The sequence below is a fragment of the Malaclemys terrapin genome, chromosome 16, assembly GCF_027887155.1.
Source record: "Malaclemys terrapin pileata isolate rMalTer1 chromosome 16, rMalTer1.hap1, whole genome shotgun sequence".
Classification (NCBI taxonomy): Eukaryota; Metazoa; Chordata; order Testudines; family Emydidae; genus Malaclemys; species Malaclemys terrapin.
The window spans coordinates 22,125,324-22,144,556 of NC_071520.1; the positions used below are offsets into that span (position 1 = coordinate 22,125,324).

At 42.2% G+C, this 19,233-nt stretch overlaps 1 protein-coding gene across 2 annotated transcripts in view; it reads left to right on the plus strand.

Annotated features, from left to right (window-relative positions):
* Positions 1-1,375: 1,375 nt before the first annotated feature.
* TMEM132D (transmembrane protein 132D) overlaps positions 1,376-19,233 on the plus strand; it is a 416,714-nt gene continuing 398,856 nt past the window's right edge. The window contains exon 1 of one of the 2 annotated variants that reach the window (XM_054005982.1): positions 1,376-2,246. In XM_054005982.1, coding sequence (XP_053861957.1) covers positions 2,177-2,246 — 70 coding nt within the window. In that variant the 5' untranslated portion in view covers positions 1,376-2,176. The remainder of the gene's footprint in view (positions 2,247-19,233) is intronic. The other variant, XM_054005983.1, reaches the window with a different exon arrangement.

Sequence of the window (19,233 nt, forward strand, 5' to 3'; positions counted from 1 at the left end):
ACTCTGAAACCTGTCACCATCTCTGAAACTGGTAATACCTCTAAAACCAAAATGAACTTTTAAATGCACACACATGAAATGCAACCTCTCCCTATTGCATGGTTGATCATATAGCTATTTCTTAGCAAATAGAAAGTGTAACACAGCAAGTCCCAGAGTTAGAAGAAGTTTTATTTTGATAAACCCATTTTAAAGCTACAGTGATGGGGATTTTAATATGACAAGAAAAGCCATACATCTTTCATCGAGTTCCTACTCCATCAGAGCACACACAGCCTGCCAGCCCTTGCAATATTTTTAGTTTGAGCTTTTGTGTTTTGATTTTGCTGCTGTTCCATCTGCTAAAGAAATAATGACCTGATTATTATCCTTGACCAAAGGGGGTGAAAAAATGTAGCTACAGACTTAACAATTTGTACAGTTAGTAATTTATGGAACATTTTAGATCAGAGAATTATTTCTAACACATTATTAAAATTATGTAGAATAAGTATAGCTAATATTGTTGCTGTGTCAGTGTCATTTGTACAGTGTTCAGTATAGCTGCAAAATCGCCAAACCAAACATGGTAATATACACCTGCCAAATTAGAGTGTTTTGCAGTTTCTTCTACCAGCCAGGATCCAGATTTTGGTGGTAGTAAAAGCAACACCTATGTCCTATTTCAAAAGTACAATTACTGATTCTGGAGCCAAAATCTTGCAGAAACCAGATTCTAGATCTGAATTTTTGTGGGGCTGTGGGTCCAGGTGCCGGATTTCACGTGGGGGCCCCAGAGTCTGGATTTTTAAGGCAAAGTCTGGATTTTTTGTGTGTGGTGCTTCTGCGACAGGCTCTATCAGTTTGGTTTGGTTGTTTGGTACAACAGGAGCAGCTAGACCTGTTATGCATTCAACCAGTAGGATTTTGTGAGGGCTGGGGCCAAACTCTGGCAGGCTTCAACTTTTCCTTTTTCTCTCTACACTAAAGTGCAATAATTACAAGATTGCCAGAGGGGGGGGCGGAAAGCAATGTACCTATATATCATCTCAGTCACTGCAGGAAATAAAAATCTCCCTTGGTTCGCCCCGGTGCTTGCTAACCAGCCAGCCAGCGCCCCCCAGCCCCTGCGATGCCCTAGAAGGGTCCTGGCTGAGTGAGTGCTGGTGGTGCTCCGCCCACCTGTGCTGTGATTGTCCGGGTACCCAGGGGGATGGGCTCAGTAGCTCCACCCAGCCCCTGCCTTCTGCACGTGGATTGGTGAGTCCGGCTGTCTAGTTAGAGGCTGGGCTCTTTGAGTTTTTATTTATTTATTTGTGTATGGTGCCTCCTCCTCTTTGATTCTTTCGCGAAACCCGCTGGCTTAAAACAAACAAAACACTACAATGGACTTGGCGGGTCGGGACCAGAGGAGGAGGAGCTGGGAGCCGGGGACCAGCACCCTGAGTGTAGATCAACTTCTGCGGCATCCGTTAAGTCTCCAGCTCCCCCTCGGCCGCCGCTGCTCCTTCCAGCCTCCCCGAAAGCATTAGAGACTCGATAGCAGCGAGGAGAGGAGAGTTAAACAAGTGAATGAGAAAAGAGAGAGAACTAAACCCCAGCCTGCCTCCCTCGGTGCCTGCCTGGCTTCTGGGCAGATCAGCATCCCCACCTCCAGGGAAACTTTAGCGCCGCGCCGCGAAGGAACGTGCTTTCCCAATGGGGAGGTGGGGGCCGGGTTTATACAATAAAGCCGCTCTCCTGAGCATGGTGGGGGAGGCTCCTGCTAAGAGTGGAAGGGGAAGTGTGTGTGGGTCCCCCCCAATAGCGCCCTGTGCTAGCGTGTGAGGTCGTTTGCCTGGAGATTCCGGTGCTGCTGTTTTTATTTGGATGTGTGCGGAGGGAGAGGAGCGGGGGAGCTGTTTACTTTTTAGACGATCGGGGCTCAGGACTGAAGATCTAGCTCCATCGGGAGAGTTTTGTCTTAATGTATCGCAGCCGGCTGTTGGTGGGTGGATTTGGTTTACTAGCCCCGGCCGTTCTGGGGGAAGGGAGGGTTAAAAGACGAAACTGAAGAAACAGTTCATCTCCGCGAAGGGAATGCCTTCTGCGCTCTCCAGGTGACCTTTTCTGACCATGCCACCTCTCCAGCTGATTGGGGTTTATTTTGATTCCAAAGTGTGTGAAATAGAACCCTAAGTTCCCTGCAGACCCAAGCATGAGGATGTGCAAAATGTGGCAGCTCCTGTCACCCTTCCTCCTCAGCCTGGCAGCAGTTTTTTCCAAAGGTAAGGAACAATTTCTTTCTTCTTTTCTTTACGTCCAGCAGCCTCTCGGGGTGCCTTGGCTATTGTCCTCTTCTGTAGGATTTATGGCTGACACATCTTGGGAGGGGAGGGGAAAGAGGATCTTTGTGTTAGGCAAACACAAGAAAACATTCTGAAAAGAAATCGAGTGTTAATTGTCAAAGCCAACCTAAAAAAATTCCCATCCTTTCAGATCTACATTGGTGACCTGTCTGCTATATCTGTGTTCATGTATACAGTGCTGGTGGACAACCTCTGATGTGGACTACAAAGATTTTTAGTTATCTGGGTTTTTTAAATTCTTCAGGAGTACCCGAGTTTGAGTTTAAGTTCCCTAGCTTGATGGCCCATGTAATAATTCAGATGAAAGCCCCTGTATCAGTCTGATAATCTTTTATTAGAACACATGATATTAACTAACATGCCACCCTTTCAATAGAAATATAGGTCGGTTGCAATTCCCAGGAGATGTTAATTATTCTGAGTTCTCCTATTAGTGATTTTAGAATTTCATTATGTTGACTTGAGTTGGAATTTTTTGATATCCTTCCTGAGCCAGTGACCTCCCTCTGTGTTGCCCTGGAATAAAGTTACAAAAAGGTTTACAAGGCCAAGTCACATACCGCCCCACCCACTCACAACTTTCTTGCAATCAAAATTTCTCCTTTTACTCTTAAGCTTCTGATGCTTGGTCTCAGCCCATAGATCAATTTATTTTTTCAATGCATGAAGAAAATCTTTTAATTAATTCTTGAGTTATCAAAATGGGGGGTGGGGAGGGGGAGGATAAATACGTTTTCTGCTAGGAAGATATTAAGGACTTGTTTGTGCCTGAATAGCTAAAAACTGGCTCGAATGTTACTGCTTTAGAATGTACAGGCTGCCAGTCCTCAGTGAGGAATAGTGGTCATATGAGTTTATACCTGTAATTTCTTTGTAAAAATATGTTAAAGGAGTTTTGTCTATGTGCAGTGAAGTATTTTTTTAAAAAGGTTTTTTGTTACATAATTGCCAGTGGCACTTCAAAGTTGCAGCACGATTATAGTGCAGTTGTATAGTGCCAGACTTAATATTATTTGTGTATCTAAAGATTGGATGAATTTAAAACCTATTGACTGGAGAAAAAATTTGTGCACAGACCACAGTTCTGTATTTCCACAGTTGCACAGGTAAGGATTTTCCTTTTCCCTCTTCTATCTTTAAAACAAATTTAAGAACTCCCAAAACAACCCAAAATACTTTAAATGCAAACCACTATATGAGTGCAACTTTAAAGTTGCAAATGAAAACTCACTAAAGTCAGGGAATAGAAAGATTATGATTCTTGCTTAAGATTACGTCATTCACCTTTACAAATCTATAGCTTTTGATCTCTAGTTAGGCTGCCAAATGTGTATTTTACTACAAGCAACGTTGGTATTTTTAGTCAATAAACACTGCAGTGAGAATATAAACTTTTTCATTTCCTGTATTTTGGGGTGTATTTCTATTTGCAACCTTAACACTGGATTAACAGAGGATTTGCATTTGATTGAAACTCATTGCAACCTTGAAATAAAAGTGGTATTTGAGATCTACAGAATTTATTTGCTTGAAATTGATGGTTTGCTGGTTGGATCAGAAATTATAATATACATCTGAGATTTTATTTTTAACTATTAAACCACCCAGCACTATTTTGAAAGATAAATCTGGGCAGAAAATTGAATTTGGTAAGGCTATTTTGTTAAATAAATCTACTAATGCAAAAACTACAACCTGAGGTTTCTGATACAAACTGTGAAGTCTCATTAAGTCTAGTACCTTTTGAATTACGTACACCTGATCCTACTAGTACTTCTAGAATCACTGGTATTGCTTATTTTGCATTTTAGAGTTGATAACATGCTGTTGTATGGTTGCTGGGTCTGTGTATTGTGTTGTGATTTAGAAAAAATATTCCAGGTACATAGCTATTTTCATATCTGGTAACAGACTCAGATCTTATTATGGTGTCTTAGAATAATCAGAAAGACCAGAGGTTTCTAGAGACTTACAATATGAATTAGAAGACACTGTGCAAAAGGTTGATCTCCCTAACAGAAGGAAACTGAAAAAATAATCAGTCTTGATTATTGCTACAGGGCATAATTCTTTGTTTGATGCTTTGTTGTTGCTAATAGAAATGCTTCTTTCATTTATGACATTATGGCAAAGTTTTAGTAAGTGTGAGAGAGATTTTTTTTTAACATGCAAAAGCAATCAGTTGCCTATTGTGTATATAGGTCTGTTGCTGATTACTTTGAAGCATGGCAACAAGGCTTCCTTACTACACGTTTCCAAGACTTGAAAAGCATCATTTATGGGTTTTGCTTTGCTTTTATCCTGTGAAGGGGGAAATTAGTTCAAGCTCAAGAGGTGAAATGTTGTCATGTTTTCTGTAATGAGTTCAGCATTCTCAGCAGAACTACTTGCGAATGCTGATGCGATGTGTGTACCTAAATATGTACGGTGTGTGGCTATACAATTCCAGTTATGGTCCCAAATCCTGCTCCCAGTCAGTTAGTTTTGCCATTGATATCAATGGGAACAGAATCCGTCTCCAACTATAGAAAACTTCTTCAGAGATTTTCAGTAGTGAAGTTCTGAATCTGTTGTAACCAAAAATAAACAGGCTGAACCACAGGGACATTTGTCCATGGTTTTTAATGCTAAACAATTGCTTGTTTAAAGGACAAAACTCTCATTGGTTTCAATGGGGTTAGGATGGGGCCTTTCATAACTCCTCTAACAGCAAATATCTCTTTAGGGCCCAGTCCTGCAATGAACTGAACATTACCTGAGCGGTGCTGAGCACTCTTAAGATTTTTCCAATGGGAGCTGAGCACGGGTGTTGGAACAGTTTTCATAGTGGGGGTGTTGAGAGCCATTGAACCAAACTGTAAACCCTGAATATAAATGGAAACCACTTCAATCCAGGGGGTGCGGTAGCACCCCCCGCACTGCTAGTTCCAGCAGCTATGGAGCTGAGAGGCATTACGCATGCACATTTGGCCAATAAAACCCTCTGTCAAATGTTGGAGATCCTTCATTTTAAACCAGTGGTCCTCAACCTTTCCAGACTGCTGTACCGCTTTCAGGAGTCTGATTTGTCTTGCATACGCCAGTTTCACTCACTTAAAAACTACTTGCCTACAAAATCAGACATAAAAATATGCCACAGCACACTATTACTAAACAATTGCTTACTTTCTCATTTTGTCTGTATGACATTTTAGTTTGTACTGACTTTGCTAGTGGTTTTTATGTAGCCTGTTGTAAAAACCAGGCAAATATCTAGATGAGTTGATGTACCCCTGGAAGATCTCTGCGTACCCCTGGTTGAGAACCACTGCTTTAAACAACAGCCCCAAATTGAGATGAGCAAAATGGTGCCAGCAAGAGAATGTCAAAGTGGTCTTTTGCCCTCCTGCATTGTCCTAAGCATCTCTTGTCCTTCTCCTCCATCATCTGAGGGGCAGACATATTCCTGTGAGATCATTTTCCAAGGCAATTTCTTCTTTGGCCATAAAGCTTCTGTTTTGATTTTCTGTTTCCCCCAGGTGCTGAAGACCATTTGTTATAAAATGTAGGGGCATGGCAGACTAGTTAGATAGAATTACTTTCCTAAAGGTGTTCCCCACAGGTTTGAGAGATGGAATTCCACTTGCAGTGATGCCAATCTCCTAATTTAGGAAAGGAAAAAGAATCCCCCAAGGAGCAAAAACAATACTATTTGATTGGACTGTTTTAGATATAAACATCTGATAGAAGCAGATGGCTATTTGGATACAACAAATGTTCTCCTGTTTTTGTTTTAAATTATTAATGTTGTATTTTATTGTTCTTTGGACCCTCCCAATAGTGTCAGTTACATCACATAATCCCCCCCCTCCTTTTTTTTTTTTTTTTTTTTTTTTTTGTACGTATAGGGCAAAACTTTAGCCTTGGTTACATCTGCTCAACTCCGTTGACTTCCATGGGATTACACAGATATCAGAATATGGTCGACAGCTCATAAGAAATACCCAGTTACTGCAATTAGTCTGCATGAGAGGTGGGTCATAATTGTACAGGAAGTTAACTACCTTGGTACTCACTCCTGCATCTTGTTTTCAGTGGGAATAATGAGTGCACAAAGAATACAGGCTTGAGCTCTTTTGCTTATGTTTCTTTTACATTCCCATTTTCCACTAAGTTGTGAGCCATTTCTGAAAGAGCTCCATGGGCATATTTCCGAGTGATGTCAATGGGAGCTCTGAGAATGGGGAGTTTATTGTGAATAAAAATATTGAAAATGGAAATATAAAGTGTATGCACACATGTTTCAATACAACTTCTTTTGGAGCATTACTCTGAAACATTACAGGATTTATTTTATTGGTAAGGGATAATTGTTCTGAATTTGCTGGTTGTGGTTGTAATTAAAGAATCCTGAATTTGATTTAAAAATAATGTTTCTCTTTTTCTTTTAACTCTTTCTGGTATCTTCAGACAAGAGAGCAGGGTTGAATTTCACAATTAGTAGGTCTAGTCAACATTTCACAGTCTGTGTTTTGTTTTGGTAACACAAGCTTGTTGTTTTTGATAAGGAAACAAATATTCTTTCTGTTAATGTCACAATAGTAATAACAACACTTTTGGGAGCTGGTTGTCAAAAATGTATCTGTTGATGTAGCTGCATAACTTTAAATTGGTATTTATGGCTAATTTACCATATGTTGAAAACTGTCTTCCCTCCCCATCGTGTGTGTGTGTGTGTGTGTGAGAGAGAGAGAGAGAGAGAGAGAGAGCGCGCGCGCGCGAGCTGGTGGAATGACTCAGCAGAAACAAACCACAGATGCAATCAGCAAGGGTTTTTCCTCAAGTGCTGTTGTCTATAGCCAGAAATCAAAACAAATTTGCTTAAGCCCCCCAAAAAGTAACAGCAGCCCTACCCTGAGGTTCAAGCCAGTTTGGTGAAACAGGCATTCTCTCACTGTCCCACCTGCAGCTCATGTATAGTCCTTCGGGATATTATGCCAGGGTGGGGAGTAACATTAACCCCTTGGTCATTGTTTGCACCTTGACATGATGTGCATCTGGGAGAAGCTCTTTGCTGCTTTTTTTTTTCATCTCAGCACGAACAGAACAAAAATAATAAATTGAAATGAAACTAAATAGTTCCACAGAAAAGCCGGTGTTTTATTTGCCAGCCACAATACTCACTTAATGCAATTTTTCTCCTGTAATGTTCTCAATTTTACTTCTGCTTTTTCTTTTATTAGTTCCATGGGACCAGCAGGCTCTATGACACCAACCAGTGTTTTAGATATTAACAAAAGCAGCTTTATTCAATAAAGATCATTTTTATTTAATAAAAGAGAGAATCAAAAGATAATCAGATTTTTTTCATGCTGCAGTCACATTAAGTCAACCTCCTGAGGTTGTCGTAGATGCCAAGTCTGGTGGCCGTCTATCACTCGGTCCTAGGACGCATAAACACAACTGCAGACAGATTGATTGCAGAGAGACTGAAGAGGCAGCTAAGATTCATCGCAGGTTTAGTTTATGAAGTGTTACATTTAATTACTTGATTTTTCATCATTCTGCGTAATGTCTCTTGCTATATTATTAATAGTAATTCAAAATTAAGTGGATTTTAAGCAGTTTGGTGACACTTAACTAGCACTGATTATCATGAGCAGGGTTAAAAATTACATATTTGAGGAAGCCAACCTATTTTTTCCTCTATGAAAAAGCAGATAAACAGCAGAAGGGGGGTTCATCTATTTTTATAGTCTTGCTTTCGCCCTTTATTGAGTGAATTTAATTCTCATGAAAGGAGCTAGTCTGACAGCCCCAGGAAGTTGATGGATTGGTAGTCAATCTCTCTTCATCTTTCCCACCAGCTCTAAGATTTAAGAGGGCAGGTCAATCTCCATATCTACAATGGGCCTGATACAAAACCCATTGAAGTTAATGCCAAGACTCCTTCATTGGGTTTTACTTCAGACCCTCATTTCTTGGCCTCCTGGCTAAGACTTCTGAAAAAAGGTGTCAGCCAGTGCCAATTTTCATAGTGTTTCCAGTGGTGCAAACACCTGGGAATTGAGCCAACACCAGTTAAGTGTCATTTCATATACAGGCCACATAAGATTAGTCTGATGGAGATCACTCTTCACCTAGACTTTATTTGTTGTGCTCCATTAAAGGAGAAAGGTTTGTGACAATACGGTATCATACTGAGTGACACTCCTTCACTGATCCATTGAGCCGTCCCAGATTGGTGTATTCATAGAATAATAGAATATCAGGGTTGGAAGGGACCTCACGAGGTCATCTAGTCCAACCCCTGCTCAAAGCAGGACCAACACCAACTAAATCATCCCAGCCAGGGCTTTGTCAAGTCTGATCTTAAAAACCTCTAAGGAAGGAGATTCCTACCCTCCCTAGGTAACCCATTCCAATGCTTCACCACCCTCCTAGTGAAAAAGATTTTCTTAATATCCAACCTAAACCTTTCCCACTGCAACTTCAGACCATTACTCCTTGTTCTGCATTACAGTCTTTCAAAGCATGCAGCGGAAACCATATTTAAAACTGACCCATCTAGACTCTCAGATGTGAATGGGCAGTGGAAAGCTGCAGGGTGCTACTGGCTCTGCAAGAAGAGCAGTGTATCAAACCAGCTTTGTGTAAAGATGGGTGCTCAGTTTAGTGGAAATGATAGTTGGGGGCCAAGGAGAGCCATGGAAAGGAAACCAGCACTCTCTGTACCAATCCCAGTGCATGCTAGAAAGCAGTGCAAGGAAAAGTGTCCTATCCATCTGTAGGATGACCAGATAGCAAGTGTGAAAAATCGGGACAGGAGGTGGGGGGTAATAGGTACCTATAGAAGAAAAAGCCCCCAAAATCGGGACTGTCATTATAAAATGGGGACATCTGGTCACCCTATCTAGCTGCCTCAGGCGGCTGTAACGTGTGCCTTTTGAGCTGCGTGTTGTCAAGGTAGGGAGACAATTGGGCAGGCAGTGTGCAGGCCACTGGCTGAGAAACAAAGCAGATGTCCAGATAATCACACAGATGAGTTCTCATGTCCATTGTATGCCAAAGAAATCCTTTGAATCAGCGAGCTCGGTCTTGCCTGCTGCTAACGGATCTCAGAGCTACTCTCTGTGGTGCTTAATATCCCTATTTTTCTTTTTATTTAGATTTATAAAGCACATTCCCACTGCGGTAGGTACAGTAGTCCTTTATAAAAGGAAAATACACAAGAAGAAAAATCCCAAGGTACAATTAAACCGAAATAAACTGCACAGCCAGTAGTTTCAATAATAATCACCCAAGAATAAACAACAATAATAAAACAATGCCATTCAGTAGCAGTAATGCCATTCAGCTCTCAGTCAGCCCAATTATCAGAGGCCCTGGGCTGATGGGGGACGCTGGTCTCCATACACAGCTGGGTTTGGTGAGTAATTCCATTTGTCTTCACTGTAGACTAATGACAGTGATTTGGGTGTATTGTAGAGCCCAGCAACCCACAAATGAAATCTCTGTATTTATCCTTTTAAGTTCTGCATCTCTGGTCTAACTGTAATAAGAATCTTGCTTGGTTTCCTTTAATTAGGTTGTACATAATGGTTAGTTATTTTTTGGTGTTTACAGCAGGGACAAATATGACTGTAAAATCATGTGGAAAAAGTAAAAAAGTTGTGAGCAGGGTTGTAATAAACTGGTGTGTGTGTGTGTGTGTGTGTGTGTGTGTGTGCTTGCACACCACTGCCCTCTACTAGATGAAATCAGAACCGCTCTTCTGCATGTCAGCCCTCGTACAGCTACCCATTCATGGAGATTCCCCTCTAGCTTATCCAGTTAAAACACAGAGGCTAGAGAGATGATCCATAAATCTTATGTTGCTGTTCTGGTCAAAAACCACAGGGCCAATCCTGAAGTCTTTACTCAGGCAAAACTTCCATTTGACTTGCAGCTGCAGGGCCAAGCTTTTAATTTGCTATTTTAGCCACAGTAGGGTTGCCATATTTAAAAGATAAAAAAAGAGGACACTCCACGGGGCTCTGGCCCCGCCCCTTCCCCACCCCAACTCCGCCCCTTCCCCACCCCAACTCCGCCCATTCCCCGCCCTTTCCCCAAAGTCCCAGCCCTAACTCCCCCTCCTCCTTCCCAGCCACACGAAAAGGCCTGCCCCAGTGCTACCGGCTTCATGGTTTGCCGGGCAGCCCCCAGACCCTGCGCCCCTGGCCGGCGCTTCCCCAGTATAGCTGGAGCCCGGGACGGGAAGCGCCCAGCCGGGGGCGCAGGGTCTGGAGGCTGCCCGGCAAACCGTGAAGCCGGTAGCGCTCGGGCTTCGGACAGCCCCCATGCCTCTGGACCCTGCGCCCCCGGCCGGGCACTTCCCCAGCCGGGCTCCAGCTGCTCTGCTCCTCCCCTGACTCTTCAGCTCTGTTTAAGAGCCGAGCTGCCCAAGCGCTCTGGCTTTGGGCAGCCCCCTTGCCTCTGGACCCTGCGCCCCCGGAGCAGAGCAGCTGGAGCCCGGCAGGGGAAGTGCCCGGCCGGTATTTTTCCCGGACGTGTTCGGCTTTTTGGCAATTCCCCCCGGATGGGGGTTTGATTACCAAAAAGCCGGACATGGCCGGGAAAAAACAGACGTATGGTAACCCTAAGCCACAGAAATGTTTTGTCACGGCAGGTTTTTGCCCCGACATCTGACTGGAAAAACATTTAAAAAAAAAAAAAATCAAAATGGAGATTTGATTTTGTTGTAGCATACCATGATGGGCTCTGTTTTTTAGGCCACTTGTGAGCAAATGCGCAGCTGTTACATCCTCCAGCTTCAGAAGTACAGGCCCTTGACACCTGAACCGAAGAAGAATTTCCTTACATGGTTAGCAATAAAGGGCCTGTGACACAGAACTGAGCAATTCTAAGTCTGTCCAGTAGAAAGCAGCGGTACACATTCTCAACAGCCACTTTATTACAATGCTTCATGACACTGTAAGAAAAAGGGAGTGGTAGGTGTGGGGGTGGGGAAAAGACTGCTACAGTTTTATCTCAAGTGTGTGAAACTGTCTAGGACCTTTTTAGTTTTATGTGGTTTTAAACCCCACGCTTTAGCAGCACCTTACTGATTACCGTATAGCAAAATGTCCTGCCTTATGAAGCCTCCATAGAGCATCTGGCTCATATGATGACATTCGAATAATTCATCCTAGCGTAAGTAGAGGAGAATAGTGTCACATGGACATACACAAAAGGAGTGTTTCAGAAGGTACTAACACTGTGTCAGTGGGTCCACATTATAGACAAATGCATGTGACTCTGGATTGTGACTAACTAGACTTAGAATCACAGAAGATTAGGGTTGGAAGAGAGAGCTCAGGAGGTCATCTAGTCCAACCCCCTGCTCAAAGCAGGACCAACCCCAACTAAATCGACTTCATCATTAGGCACTTGTAGGCTCTGCCTACAGTTCTGATCCTTGTCTGTTTACCGTCTGACTGTGGGTAGGAATTAGAGAGAAGCATGACTTTGTGGCTAAAAGCTGAGCACAAGGACGCAGGGTGTGTGTGCCTGGAGTTTAGTCCTAGGTCCACTATCGAAAATCCAGGTCCCAGCTTTCTCGCCGCAGGCACCCAAAATTAGTGGATGCTTTTGAAAAGTTGGTCTTAGCTTCTCGAAACAGCAGTTTCTACATCAGTGAAAGGGTGAATTATACTGCTCCAGCTCCCAGAGGCACATTGAGGGTTAATATGTGTAAAGAGGTGTCCCGCACATTTGAAGATGTTCCCCTGCGGCACAAAAGCAGATCACATCTCGTTTACCATTGCCTCACTGCCTCCGTCATTTACCAGTTAGGGTTCTGTTAGTCGGGGTAGGTTGCTGACATCTTGGGGCAAGCACTTGTAAGGGCTCGTGACTCTAGCTGTGTCCTGCTCTCTCCTTTGTGCTTCACTGTGTCCCCTGGAGCAGTTGTCTGATACGAGATGATTTCTTGCATACTGAACACGGGCACAGCAGGAGGCTGTTACGTACTTCTGACTCTTTGACACCATCTGCCCACTAAAGTAATCTAATGGGTTTCCACTGAGCCAGGCTGCACTACCGCCCAAGGAGTCTGCTCCAGATTAAAAACAACTCTATGCACCAACATTTGCTTCTCAGTATTATAGGCGGCATACTGTATTGTCTGATATTTTAGAGGGGGAAACAGCTCTCCTTAGTATATATTAAACTAAGCAAATATGAATCGTTCGGAATGGCTCATTAGTAATAATATTTTGCAGATGTATACTGCTTTTATCAAAGTATTACAAAGACATTTACAAAAATGAATTAATGGCTGCACTTCTGTGAGGCAATTGGTCTTAAACAATAATGTCCCCATCTGTAAAACTGAGGCAGGTAATTATTACCTCGGTTTTACGGATGGGCACACTACAGTACAGAGAGGGGAACTGAAACACAGTGAGGTAAGAGTGTGAAGAAGGGTGGTCTATTGAAAAGTGCCCTGGATTAGGAGTTAGGACACCTCGGTTATAGTCCCGGCTCTGCTATTGACTTGCTCTATGACCTTTGGAGATCACTTTAGCTGTCTGTGCCTCAGTTTCCTCATCTGTAAAATAGGGAGAATGATATTTTATCATGCGTTTTACAAAGGTGATTATGTGCCACGTAAGTGGGAAGTATGGTTTATATTATTACCCAAGAATAGACAGCAAGCTTAAAGAGACAGTGTGGTTCATTGATAGGACATGGGGCTGGAGCACAGGAGACTGAGGTTCTATTCCTGACAGTGCTGCTGAGTGACTCTGGTTAAGTCATTTTGCCTCTTTTGTGTCCATTCCCTTCTCACCCTTTGTCTGCCTTGTCTACTTAGTCCCTGCTCGGAACAGCTTTCAGTCCATCTCTTCCTTTGTATTTATACAGTACCTTGTCCAGTGGAGCCCTGATCTCCATTGAGGTCTCTAGGCACTACTGCCCTACAAATAATTAATAATAACAGCAGTGCTAGGAATCCGAACACAGTATCCCAACATGTGGATCCCTGCACTGAACACCTGACTATGTTAACTACAGAGAGGCCTGTGGGCACTGCACTAACGGGGGAAAAAAGGGTCAACATAAACATATAATGAAATGCAACAGAGTGATTAAAAGATTCCAGGAGCTTAGCTCACAGCCCATCCAGCAGTGTACTGTCAATAAACCATCTAAACAGTAACCCAAACAGTAATAGTGAGTTGCTTAAAAATAGATCTGTTATAAAGAAGTCTTTATTTTTCGCCCTGTGATAATCCATGCTACTGAACTATTAAAGAAACCCACTTAATTTTGAATGTTTCTATTAATAATGGAACAGACCTTTTACTTGAGAGATTGTCTTTATGCGGACAGCACAGTTTTATGAACTCCTTTGCTCCCTTTTTATCCCTTCAAGTGTCTGTTTTATTTTTTATTTTTTTTTATTTAATCTCCTACATGTCAAGAGAGACAAGTGGTTCGGTAGTGGCATTAAGGTGGTCTTGCTAAAAGAAAATGAAACGCCAAATCCTGCCATTTCGAGCTGGACTCAAAATTAGTAGACACTTATGAACATTTAAGCCCAAATGACTTGCCCAGGGTAACACAGCAGTTTTTGTACCCTTTCCAGAGGACTACACTGCTTCCTATGCAGCCAGGATATGCAATTCCGGACCCTGTTTCAATGAAGGTATTTATGCAAGAAGTCACTGCAGGGTATTTTCCTCGGTCATCATCTGCCTCTTTACTGGTGAATCACTGTTGCTGTATGCTCAAAACACAATCTTCCATGCTATTACAGTGAATATTGCATGCTGTTTCATGTGAATAGACCAGTAGGATAGGGAGACCTTTCTATGGGCTTCTGAGACTCTTCAGCAAATGGAACGCTCTGCAATACATTCTCTCCCAAATGTGCACACCCAGTACTCTTTAGCTTTAGACCCCCTTTTGTTCATAGGTCCATTTGGTATCTTCACCTTCTAGAAAGCACACGTGACAGTTTTGTTTGTGGAATAGTTGGAAACATTCCTTCTCTGCAAGAGGAGCAGCAGCCTGTCCGTTCATTAGTTTGGCAGCAACAGTCAATATCAGAGTGGTCCCTTTTGGCGTCTTGAAATCCTGTGCAACTTTTCCTATTTCCAGCTTTTGTTACATACTTGGACTAGCTTGCTTGAAGGTTTGTGAACCATTTCAGCAAAACTGCACCCAGGTTCAAGTGCCCCTGGCTTATGGTTAGAATCCTGTGAAATTTGTGGGCATCACCAGCTTTGAATTAAATCTATTATCTTTATTGAGGTCCAGAACTCAAAGTGAAACTTGAGGACTACACAAGCTCAGGTTAGAGCAAACCCAAAGCAAATATTTCTATAACCCCCTGAGAAATTAAATAGCTGTATTTTCATACGCTCTAGCCTGATGTTTTGACTAGTGAATCTGAGCCTGTCCTTTTTTATATTTATGCTTCATTTGTGTAATGGGTGAGATGCTAAATAAGGTTTATGCCTAGAGTCTGTGCTGAGATTACTCCTGCTGTTTCTGAAAAGCCAGACTCAATTTCTACTGTTACAGTAGTTTTAAAAAAATAATATGGGAGTCAACTGCCTCTTTGCTTGCCTTTTATTTATGCCTTTTATTTGAGTGGCATTAAATCAGAGTTATAGTGCAATAATGACTGTGGAAACATCTGTTTGTTTGATTTTCTCCCTCCTGGCATATAGTCACACTTTCCCTTCTAACAATCCCAACCAGAATAATGCATCTGCTTTGAGATATCTATATATCAGGGCCCAGGAAAGAGAGAAACCAGTATAAGTGCAGAATGCCCTATAGAGAGGACATTTGTGATAATGATGATATTATTTTATTATTACTTCTAATTTATACAGTGAAATTGTAGTCACCTTTCCCATAGATCAAAACGTACAGATAATACTAAAGAATTGCCCACAAAGGCATTCACCTCAACCTACTCCCTTCTCAGTTGCTTTAGAAAAGAAGAGGCAAGATGAGGTTGACAGTTTATCAGAATGTGAACAGATCTTGGCCTGGCGGACCAAGCTGGGGAGTGACTCCCAAAACCGCAGACCTCTCCCAGAGAACAATCTGTCAGCAGCTCCCTTTCAATCGAGCGGGCTCCACCTCAAGCACTTCTACTGAACTCAACTGTGTCAGTAGCTCACAGGGAGGAGAGAGAGGGGAACCGGGTTCAAATCATCACCTTGACTTCTGCCTGGAAGCTTATTGGGAGCCAGTGCAGATCATGGAGCAAAGAAAACTCCCAACAAAAATTCTACAGCGATGTTCCAGAATGTGACCAGGTATAATAACGTTCATACAGCGTTTGGGGCCAATACTGTAGAATGCTATAATGTATCATTTCCTTTAATGAATAAGTTGCTGAGTTTGTAATTACAAAGGACCTAGATACATTTTTTAACATGAACACACTAGTTGAAAATTAGCTGCTTTGTATATTTTTAATTACAATTAGTGTTTCTGAGCCAGTGAGCCATCTTGCGTAATGAAACCAAACAGGACCAAATTTGTGATCGTATGGGGATCCTGGATAAACTTTCCATCTTGCTGTAGTCCTGCTTTAACAAACATCTCAAGATGTAATATTTAAACAGGATGTTTAACTTTTAAATATCAGATTTCTATTAAAGTGAATGCTTTGGGCTTGCTTGTTACAAATAAAGGCACGTAAAAATAAAAAAAGGGCAAGATGCTCAGAAAACTAGTAATGGTCTCAAAATTGCTAAGTCCATTTGCCAGTGTGCTCATTGAAAGATGTGCTTCTGGTCTTGTTAAACATTTTGACTGCTGGGCTGATCTGATTGGGTGAGGTTTTCTTTTAAAGTGTGTAGTAGGAATAAAAGTTCGATGAAGTTAAGGATGTCTCTAGAAAAAACTACTATACCCTATTGTAGTCACACCTCAAAAAACAGGGAAAAAGTAATCCAGCGGAATGTAATGTACATGATTATATGGAAGGAGAAAAATAGAGTGAGGATGTGAAGGTTCTATCTAAAAACACGTGTTGTTGCAGTTTATGAACATTGTGTAGAACTTCTTATCCACCTACCCGCCCAAAAGAATATGGGTAGAAGGATTTTGGCTCTTTTAATTTGTCTTGTGAATGGACATATTAATTCCACAAAGCAGCGCAGCATATTAAAAATTTGGCTCCTGTGTTGTATTTCACCCATTCATAGAGAGTTGAATTGTTTTATACTTTGAGAGACAGAACATTGCCTGGGTGAAGCTCATTAATTTCATGGTGTTCTCTATCTCTGAGAGCTGTGTTCAAGTTACCTGCTAAAGACCATTGTGTACATGCAATGGGGTGTTCTGTCACCTTTGGTGGTTTGGAATTTGAAAATCTGAGATGCATCTTGCTCTTTCAAAAGAACACATATTCTGTTGGGTTGTGAGCAAATGACATCATTTATCTGAGACCTACATACCAAGAAGACACCAAGGGTACGTCTACACTACCCGCCGGATCGGCAGGTAGTGATCGATGTATCGGGGATCGATTTATCGCGTGTAGTGTAGATGCGATAAATCGATCCCCGATCGCTGTCCCGTCGACTGCTGAACTCCAGCTCAGCGAGAGGCGGAAGCAAAGTCGACGGGGGAGCCGCAGTGTGCCGCGAGGATGCGAAGTAAGTAATTTTAATTTGATCTAAGATACATCGACTTCAGCTACACTATTCTTGTAGCTGAAGTTGCATATCTTAGATCGATTTCCCCTCCCCCCCCAGTGTAGACCAGGCCCAAGACACACCCCTTGCTCATTGCCAAAGGCACTTCTTGGCACTCCTCCTCTTGCTTCATGATAGCTAAAGCATTTTACAGATGTCTTTAATGCCCTTCCTTGACCAGCTGGCAAACAGTGATATTAAAAAGATATTTGCTTCCTCCTCAATGGAAGCAAATTGTGCAGTGCACGCAATGGATCTTGCCTCCTGTTCTGGATTAGTGGCCTCCGAATGTTGCAGTGATGCAATAGTGGTGCATTACAATGCACTACAGTGAGACTTTGACATAGTAAGAGGGATGAAAAATGTATTGAGGGGGTATTTCAGATGCAGTGCTTCCATTCATGGAAACTGTTGATCTTGCAGTGATGAAACAGTTCCTGAACCATAAGTTTTTATTATTGTTATTTTTTATTATTTTATTAATTATTTGTGATGAGGTAGCACCTTTGTTAGGCACTGTAAAAACACAGAACAAAAAGACAATCCTGGCCTCAAGGGGTTTATAATCTAAGTACAAGGCAAGAGACAGCTGCTGGAGACAGACAGATAAGGGAGCACATGGAAGCAATGATACAATATTGATGCTTTTTAATCTGATACATTGAAATGATAAATATAAAACCAAATCCTGAAGTCTTTACTCAGTCACTGCTTACTTATAGCCTCTCCCCAGTTATAAGAGTTCAACTCTATATAAGGTCAATGAGTTACTCTAGTGTAACCTGAGGAGAAAGTATGTCCTTTATTCTTTACTTAAGTAAAAGAACCACCGGTGCCAGTGAGTGTTTTGCTTGAATTAGGACTGAGTTATGGTTAGTCATTGTAATATACACCTCTACCCCGATATAACGCTGTCCTCAGGAGCCAAAAAATCTTACCGTGTTATTAGTCAAACCGCGTTCTATCGAACTTGCTTTGATCCGCCAGAGTGCGCAGCCCCGCCCCCCCCCCCAGGATGCTGCTTTCTCGTGTTATATCCAAATTCGTGTTATATCGGGTCGCGTTATATCGGGGTAGAGGTGTACTATCTTCTACAGAGCCCAGCTGACATCAGGACCTCATTGTGCCAAGCACTGTAAAGAGTAAGAGACTCTCTAAACCTTTCAGGACAAGGACTATCTAAAGAGGAAAACTGGGCAGGGTTTGAATGAGCATAATAGAAGTTGTATACAATTTTAAAAGTGTTGTAGTAGTGTAGTGCTAGCTACTGCTTTGGAGAGTGAAGTTATCTAGTGGCTAAGAAGGGTCTCACCATTTTGAGGGGTGGTTTTTGTGCCGTGGACTCTTATTCACTTAGACCTGGACTGAGAACAAAACTCATTTCACACATTAGGAAAAAATTCCTAACTGTCAGGGTAGTTAAGCACCGTAACAAATTGGCTAGGGAGGTTGTGGAATCTCCATCATTGGAGGTTTATAAGACCAGGTTAGACAAACTCCTGTCAGGAATTGTCTAGTTATTACATATCCCCTTGAATGCCGGGGACCGGACTAGATGACCTCTCTAGGTGCTTTCCAGTCCTATATGTCTCTGATTCTATAGGTCACCACACCAGTCAGAAGGAAGCAGTTTCTAATCCTCCCTGTCTGGGCCGAGTTCAAACTGTGGTCCTAGACAGGAAAGACTCAGTATCTCATTCCCATTCCCCTGAGGCATCCAGTCTTCAAATATAAATCATCATTATTATAGAAATCAGATGTGTAATGATCCTTGGTAATGACATGCAAAGGAGACAAAGGGGAATAAAATAGCCTTGCAACGATCACTTAGAATATTTACAGTTGCTGTTTGCAAGTCACTAACATTACCGTGATATCATCCCCATTCCCTTTATTAAATGGTAACTTAAGCAAAAAGTACAGTTGTGAAGACTTAATGGTGACCAATGTGAATGACAAAATTAGAGCATGTCATGCAAAATGGACAAAGATATGACAAACCTATAGTGAATACAGGCACCAGGGCCTGGGACTCCTGTGAAGCACCATTGCAGCCAGTCTGAGAGGATATTGTGGTGCATTGTGTGAAATATAGTCTGCCTGGGGAATCTAGCCCATATAGGCAAATAAGGGCATGTGGCCTGCGGCAGCATTTCAGAATCAAAATGGTCAGTTTTCAGGCAAAAAAATTTGTTTTTTGGCCAAAAAGCTCTGGTTTT